This window comes from Amblyomma mixtum, chromosome 3 (genome assembly GCF_055824585.1).
Source record: "Amblyomma mixtum isolate Tamu chromosome 3, ASM5582458v1, whole genome shotgun sequence".
Classification (NCBI taxonomy): domain Eukaryota; kingdom Metazoa; phylum Arthropoda; class Arachnida; order Ixodida; family Ixodidae; genus Amblyomma; species Amblyomma mixtum.
In genome coordinates this window covers 146,887,115-146,895,545 of record NC_143014.1, presented here as the reverse complement: position 1 = coordinate 146,895,545, position 8,431 = coordinate 146,887,115, and the positions used below count along the sequence as shown (strand labels likewise).

Genomic DNA, 8,431 nt, shown 5'->3' with positions numbered 1-8,431 from the left:
CATCGTCGATTTATATTTGTGAACTTTCTTTTGGCTAGAGAGAGGAGAGAGTTGTGGTGCCACCTTGTACACAGCAGCATACCTAATACATTGTGCGTTACGACCTTTGTATTTTTTTTAGGACATGTTCGCGAAAGCTCGGCGTAATTTGCGACCCCCTTTTTGAAACCTCTATTTTAGAAAAAGCGCGTAAATTACGTGAGTAAATATGGTATTTGCAGACTGTGCAGTCGAAAAACCCACAAAACCCACGTGACCTCATAACGTCATCAGCAGTGCCTACATCATCAGCAAAAGAAAAATTTCATAAAATTTCTCCTGAAGTGGGTTTTGAACCCAGGCCAGTGTGAACAGATCAGCTCCGCGGGCCACTTCATTACAGCACTGTGACACCACCATCATACGTGTCGTCTCCATAAACTTCAATTCAGGCGGCATGAAAAGACAAACTTTGCCGGCCATTCCATTATAGTAGTATGCCATCACCGCAGCATAAAAGTCCACGCACAAGCCTCTCTCGCTGGGTTCGGGTGTCATCGTCTTTCAATTCACTGGCCACTGCATTATAGTAGTACGCCATCGCTGCAGCAGAAAAATCCACATGCATGCTTTCACATTAACAGCACGTCAGTAGTCTTAAGTGCCCTCCGTAATTTTTTTTCACTTGAGGCAGCACCACCTCTGAACTGGTGTTTGGAGCTGCCTTGCCTAGCAAATTTAGGTCAGTTTCTTAGTTAATGCCCATGTCTATGTGGTATAAAAGACAAGTGAAATCCAAGTCACATTTGCTCTATCCCAAGTCATTGTGTTGAGTAATGTGCTCAGTTCGACGTATCTTAGGGCATTTCTGTCGCTATTTCTGAGGCGGCAAATCTAAAGTACAGTAGCGAGCAAAAGGCTGACACCAGAGTAGTTACTAAAGTTACTTCAAAGCAGTTCACATTGTTATCATGTCCTACGCATTGCGCAGGGAGTCCCTGACATTCTGCATTCTGCTACATCTTCACACCTCTGTTCGAGGTAGACTGCTTTGCCAACGTTTTCAAGTCAAAACCACCAAGTTATCACATGGCAACCCTATAATGAGGCTGGCATGTTTTCATAACTGAACAAAAATGACATGCTGTCTTTAAACACCACATTGCTCACACAAAATTATAGTCTGACTGAATTCAATACATCACTTTATTCACATGAAAGCAAAAATACTCTGCCCATACATACATTCAGGTGCAGAAACTTGAAGATTCCAACAGGTTGGTTATATTAACAAAACAATACGTATTATCACGATGATGTTATACAGCAGAACATTATCACTGATCTGCAGACAGTGCAAAAAAAATGAAGTACCATCAACTATATCAAAATAACAAGAATTACATTGGATAAAACCAAGGAAAAATTAACTGAACACTAAATGCACACAAAATGCTAGTAAACCAAACGGCTATATTCTGGCTTCAGTTCGCATCAACAGAAACCTTTCGCAACACATACACTATGCCACAGTAGTGATAATAGCGTAAAAGGCCATTTGCTAAAAATTTAATTTTATCAAGAAGAAAAAATTCCTGTGATTATAAGGCAGGACATTATTATCATTATTACCATTTGTTAACATTGTTCCTCACCTGAAGAAAGTGTAAAAAAAGGACTGAAGTACCAACAACCACACCACTAGAAGAAACAAGATTACGCAAGATAAAGTGAAGCAAGAAACACTTGTGCAAAACTAAACGCATATAAAATGCTGGTGAAAACATACGCTGGTATCAGTTTGCATCAACAGAAACCTTTTGCAACACATACACAATGCCACGGTAGTGATAACAGTGTAAAAGGCCATTTGCTAAAAATTTAGTTTTATCAAGAAGGAAAAAAAATTCCTGTTCATATAGGGCAGGACACTATTATTATTATTATTATTACCATTTGTTAACACTGTTCCTCATCTGAAGAAAGTATATATATATAAAAAAAGACTGAAGTGCCAACAACCACACCACTAGAAAAAAAAATGAGATTACGTAGGATAAAGTGAAGCAAGAAACACTTGTGCAAAACTAAATGCATATAAAATGCTGGTGAAAACATATTCTGGTTTCAGTTCGCGTCAATGGAAAGCTATCACATCACATACACAATGCCTTACCCGTGACAAGGTTATGAGGCCATGTGCTAAAAAATTTATCATTACTGCAAAGGAAAACTCCTGCCCTTACCGGAAACCCAACAAAGAAGAGAATCACTCTGAAACCGCAACATTTGAAAATCGCGAGTACCGGTAAGCTCGATATCGGCGCACCAGTACTGGCACAAAAAGGGCTCCAGCAGCACCAATGACCAGAGCCAAAAGGACTGTCACTACAAATGCCGCTGTTGACACTGGAAAAGAAAAAAAAAAGCACAAACAGAGGCTGTGGTCAGAGCTATCAGAGACACGCACATAACTAAATGTATAAACCATACAAGCGGGATATTTGTGACATGTCTGTGGCCCTAGACGAGACGTAAAGCAAACATTTACAACATGGAAAACTAGTAGGAAAGAAAAGGAAACCAAAATATGTGAGATGTCCATGTATTATATTACCGACTGAAAGGAATGCAGTGCAAGACCCAATTCGCCAACCATGGTAAGTGCCATGTTGCAATTTCTTAGTGTTTTTAGCATAACAAAAAGCAGTGCACGAACTGTACCTTTCTCATAACAATAAAACATTATTATCATCTGTTAATTTGTATATTTAACACAGAATCCAGCAGCACTTGAGTAGATGCATATGGTACTTTTTAGAGAGAATTTGTCACAAATTTGTGACTTGAAGTCTTCTTAACCCTTTATACACAACTGTGTAGGTTCCCAATTCTGAGCTTTTTGTGGGGGTATGCAACAGCTAGCAGTGATTTCTTTGTTTCAGAAGAATTTAGACCCTTTTATATCTTTTTGGCTACTAGACCGAAAATTCGGACGCCTGATTTTTCGGACATGCTTGATTATTCGGACTTTTTCGCGGCACCGTGACATGGCCCATAGAACCAATGTTTAAGAGCGCTTGAAATTTCGGACGCACCGCAACTGACCACTCGATTTTTCGGACCTCGTTCGCACTCGTCGCCAGTACTCAAGCCACCATATAATGTGCACAGTGGAACCTCTTTAATTCAAACTGCAGGAGAGATCGGAAACTTGATCAAACAAAACGAAATTCAAGCTTAAAGGGAGCCTCTTGCGACGCTGAAATTCTGTGCGAATCGGCACATTGTGCTCGCATGTTTTCGAATTCGTACTGGTCTTCCGTTGCACGAACTTGAACCGTAGGCTTAGTCCACGGAACTCATCTGTGACGAGTCTTTCGTCCCGAATACAGACCGCAAATATGATCGCGGAGGCTACGCGCATGCCGTGGCCTCCGCGATCGAAGCGCACTTTGGGCGTGCCGCCGGAGCAGATTGCGGCGGCCACGGCGTGCTCTGCGGCCGGCGCGATCTGCTCCGGCGCCGCGCCATTCGCGGAGGCCACGCGCGCGCACAGGAGCTTCCAAGTGCCGTCTATGAATGGCGCCCGAGGCCGTGATCATCACCATCATCATCATCAAATTTTTTCTCCGCCGCGATTTTCTGCTATTTACATTGGCATCAGTATCGCCAGCTCCGGCCTTTCGTGGCGTGTTAGCGCGTTTGCCGTAATAGTTGTGATTGTGGCTTTTGCATGCTGCCGCCGAGCTTCGCAGTTTTAGCGCGATCGGCAAGCACCTTAAGCTACACGGCTGGGAGTTAGCTCTCGAACACGGTAAGCGTGAGGCGGGCAGGAAATTTGACGTGGCCGAGAAGTGCGTCCGATGATGGGCGACCAAAAGAGAAACGCAAGCTGTAAAAAGCGCGCTTTCCAAGGCAAGCCGTGCGAGTTTCCCGAACTGGAAGAAGAGCTGCTCCTCTATGTGATGGAATTTCGGAATGGCTACGCGTTGACAGCGGACATGCTGCGCGGCTTCTTTTGGGATGAGCGTGCACCAGACCACACACCAGCTCAAGAGTCGAAATACTCCGCGAGTGACGATTGAACGTGAAATAAATGTCGCTCATTTCAGGGTTGGTGTGTTTTACTTAAAAGAAAATTTTTTTCGCACATCGCGTGTATGGGCCGCACCCCAAAAATTAGCCCTCAAATCTGGAAAAAAAAAAGTGCGGCCCTTATACGCGTTTATACGGTATGTCGCGTGGTGAAATATAGTCATGAGGAACTTTAGAATGTGTGCAATACAATTGGCCGCTTTCTCCGGCATACTGGTAATAAGTTCGTTATTTTTTCGGTGAAATTTGATTTTCCGGACTGCCCGATTTTTCGGTCGTTTTCGTGGTCCCTAGAGTGTCCGAAAAATCGGTCGTCGACTATTGAGCATGGCAAGTAATTTTCTTCAAAACTGTACGTTTATTAAAGTCCTTCGCTATTTTCATGCAGACAGGCTTTGTCAGCCACAATAATATTTTTTTCTATACTTCTAGTGTCACGTGCATCTTTTGAAAAAACATAATGGAGCCCCTGACAACTCAAGTACTCAGAAGAATTCTGGCGTTTTCCGATGAAAACCAGACTACCGTATTTACTTGCATAATCAATGCAATTCTTTTCCTAAAACTTCTCTGAAAATATGGGCAGAATGTGCATTACATGGGGTAGTATATTCGGGAAAAATTTGAAGGAGTAAAATAAATAAGTCTGATGGAATAAATACTTCATATGGTATGACTCACCTTCCACATAAAACAAAACTCACTCGAAAGCATAATCAACTTCTGTCTAAACCCTTACGTGTTAACTGATGTAGTAGTACATAACGATATCTAAAGAAAGCACAACTAGAGTTCTTTCACTCTAACAAATGTCAAAGCATACAGCACGAAGACCAACTGCAACAATTTGGCACAATCATTAATATATCGGGTCACACAAAGAAGCCCACTGTGACCAGGCCTGGTTATTATTGGTTTTCTGATTCCTTGCAGAACATTCTTATAGCCTGTTCCTTCCATAGCGTGAGGTATAGTAGTCTTGGCATTCGATGGATGGAGCTTTGTAGTCCTGCTTAGTTGTTTTGGTGTTCAAGAAAGGGCACCTGCTAGCACTCACTATCATCAACATCAGACTACATGCCAAAAGAAGCAGGTGTGTTCATTACGCAGGGGAAAAATAATCATTCTTTTGACAGCCAAGGTGGGGGAGGTGTGTTCACAATGCGAGTAAATATGGTAATTGTCTTTCATGAGGTCTGTATAAACTATCATCACGAAAAAAAAACATTTCTGAACAGAAGCAGAGAGTGGCACCTAAAGAGGTTGAAGGCAGTAGTCGTTTGTCTACTTCAATAGCACAGAACATAAGGCTAGCTGATAGTTGGTCATCATGTAAACAAGGCACAACAAGATTGTACACAAGAAGCAAACAAGACAAACATGAGGTCTTTCATGCTCATCCTGTTTTCTTCTTTTGTCCAGTCTTGTGCACTGTTTACATGATTGCCTATCTACTACACAGAACAAAATGTCCTGTATTTATCTCAGACAGAGCAATGGCTTTCCACTGCCAAGTATAAGGCAGCAGATCCCCAGCCACTATTTCATTTTTACACAGACAAAAAAAAAATAAATTGGCTGTGGTTTAGCTTTGGTTAAACCTGGAGGACTGCAAAAGCGACATCTGCGTGTAGCCACATATTGTTGCATGAGCTACATTGCCCACAGTCTTGCCGTTTCGCGTGCTCTCTTGCACGACCATACTGCGCATGCGCGAGGAGCAAGTGACTTCACTACGCACAGATGGCGTGCCAGCGGCCCCGGCACGCTAGCTGTGCACTGCTACTGCGCATCGGAGAGGAGAGAGAGGCGATGGAGAGCGCTCGGCAGTGGCGGGGGCCCCGGCACGCTAGCTATGTGCTGCTACTGCGCATGCGCAACTGGCGAGCGCGGCGGTGGCACCTCTGAGTCACCCGCGCAGCGACAACGGCGGCGCACCAGCTGTGCGCCGTGTGACATCACTGCTCCTCGCGCATGCGCAGTATGGCCTTTCCTTAGCTCCGCGAAATGGCTCGGCAACTTGCGTAGTGTTGCTTTCGCAACAAAAGTTGTTAGTTTCAATACAAGGGTACAAGGGCCCACCTATTTGGCATGCAGTAAAAAAATATAGGTACTGTGGAGGGGCAAAACTAATTTGGTTGTTTAATAAAGAAAGTTTTTTTTTTGAGCCTGTCTCCAGTGAGCTTAGTCACGAGTTTTTATTCTGAATTTAAAGTGACACCAAAGGAAAATTGTTAAGAGAGCCAGCACCTATACAGATTGATCAATTGCTCTTTGGCAACACTACTAGCATTTTTCTGCGCAAAAAAGTGGCTGCATAGCTGATAAAATTGCAGAGTTTCTGAGCTAACTGGAAGTCCAACTTCATAACATACAAGTATATCTAGGAACATGTAAGCACTGTTAGCAAATGAAGAATGTGACAAACATAATGTAGAGTATGCAGAGTGACAACAAGTGCCATGGAAAAAAAAAAAAAATTCCGAAATATCAGTGCCAGCAGTGAACCATAAAGTTGCAAGTTTTGGCATTTCCAGCAACCGCTCTATGGTCACCGAGGAGGACAAGTGCCTAGTGCTTTCCTAAAACTGCTCACAACCATCATGCTTCTGAAAATATTGTTACTGCACTTAAAGAAATGACAATGTCTATTAGCATGTCACATGCAAGGCTGCCCCCCACAATTCACTCATGATCATTGTGATGCATCCTGTAGAAAAATGTCGACGTGCAAGTGTCTAACAGCACTCTTGTGGCACTGCAAATGCTTGAGTTAATTATATGCACAAGTTTAATGGTTCACACTGAGCACTTCTTTTTTTTTTGCACTGTATCAGTAGGAAATGAAAGAAAGGGTCATGGAATTTTTTAGCTTATTAGAGAAAACAACTCAACAGGATTATTCAAGAAAGTTCACAGCACAGCCAAGCCCACTTATAACGAACCTGATCATCACGCGGATTGCATTCGGTATAACTTAAGTTCATACTAGTAACTGGACTTCCCCTGTTAGAGCCAAAAGTACAAAGTCAGGGCGTGTAGGTCCGTTATGCGTGTCCTTTTATTGAAACTAGACCTTATTATGGCACTTTTCATGCTCTCCAGAGGAGTCGTATAGCCCTTGCCGATAGTGCTGCTACCCACAAGCTGCCTTAGGCGGAAGCCTCCACAGCAGCTGGTGGTAGTTTGGCCTCATTGTTTTTATGGCAATCTGACAGTGTTTGTAGTTATAATAAAGAAATATTTTCGTCAATGAATGGCTCTCCGATGTCTGAGTCATCATCACTGGCAACATCAGGTCGGTCTAGCTGCGCATCGATGACGCGTTGCCACAAATCTATACATGTGTCCAATAATGTGGGTGTTCGATAGCGTCCTCTGTCGTTAATGGGATTATAAATACTTTCTTACGGAAGCAATTCTTGGTCACTACACAGCCATTGTTACCCTAACTGGGACGCCAGCACCTGGTCGGTCAATTCCCGTCAGGATGCACTGGTGATGCGGCGCCAATAGGACACCTCGAGTACATGAATTATGCCAATGTGAAGTGGAAAGTCTGGCTTGTCGCATTCGGTGGAAGAAGAGCGTGGTCACTGCAGTCGAAAAAGGCAGCATGTGGTGCTCCGCACGGTTGTCGAGCACGGACAGGGCATTCCTGTTTTTTTCAAGCCACTCTGAGAACAAGTCACCTGTCATCCCCAACTCCCTCTAAATAGTGGAACACCTGTTGCGCATTGCCCAGCCCCTTGTACCTGCGCATGAGAGCGCAGCTTTCACAGCACTACGCCTTGCTAGTCTTCCCAAGGACGCACGGTGCAGGCCAGGCAGCCATCTATGCTCATGCACAGAAGGACGGTAATGCGAAGTTTGCTGCACTTTTCACCATAGCTAAGCGCCGCCTTTCAAGGCATGCGCTTTTAACGGCTTCATCTGTCAAAAGTTTTGTTGGCACTCTATGCATCCTTTTTTTTGTTTGTTTTCAGGGGATCGCGTTGTTGATTTCTTAAAACGGAGGGGAGGAGGTGTCACAAAGGCCTGGAGGCATTCATCTGCACCTGAGAGAAACGAGGGTTTCCCACTCCGGGGACGATTTTACCGAGCCTTGCTTGTTTACTTGTTCATTATTTGAGATACGATGCAATTAGCCCTAATACATATTTTGACGGTAGCACCACCCTCGTTTGTAATAACTGCGGCCGTTATAAGTGGGCTGGACTGTAGTTGTTTATTAGACAATTTTTCAGAACACAAAATCAAAGCCGTAAGAAAGGGACACCACAAGATGCCTCGTTTGGAGAAACAATGTCTATAGAGTAGCAGGTATGCAGGATGTTTAGGTTCATCAAGTGTC

The 8,431-nt window shown here is 43.6% G+C and overlaps 1 protein-coding gene across 1 annotated transcript in view; it reads right to left on the bottom strand.

Annotated features, from left to right (window-relative positions):
- Window positions 1-1,167: 1,167 nt before the first annotated feature.
- Window positions 1,168-8,431, bottom strand: part of LOC149352306 (uncharacterized) — a 91,123-nt gene continuing 83,859 nt past the window's right edge. The window contains exon 19 of the mRNA XM_089581481.1: window positions 1,168-2,388. Within this exon, the coding sequence (XP_089437607.1) occupies window positions 2,249-2,388 (140 nt within the window). The 3' untranslated portion in view covers window positions 1,168-2,248. The remainder of the gene's footprint in view (window positions 2,389-8,431) is intronic.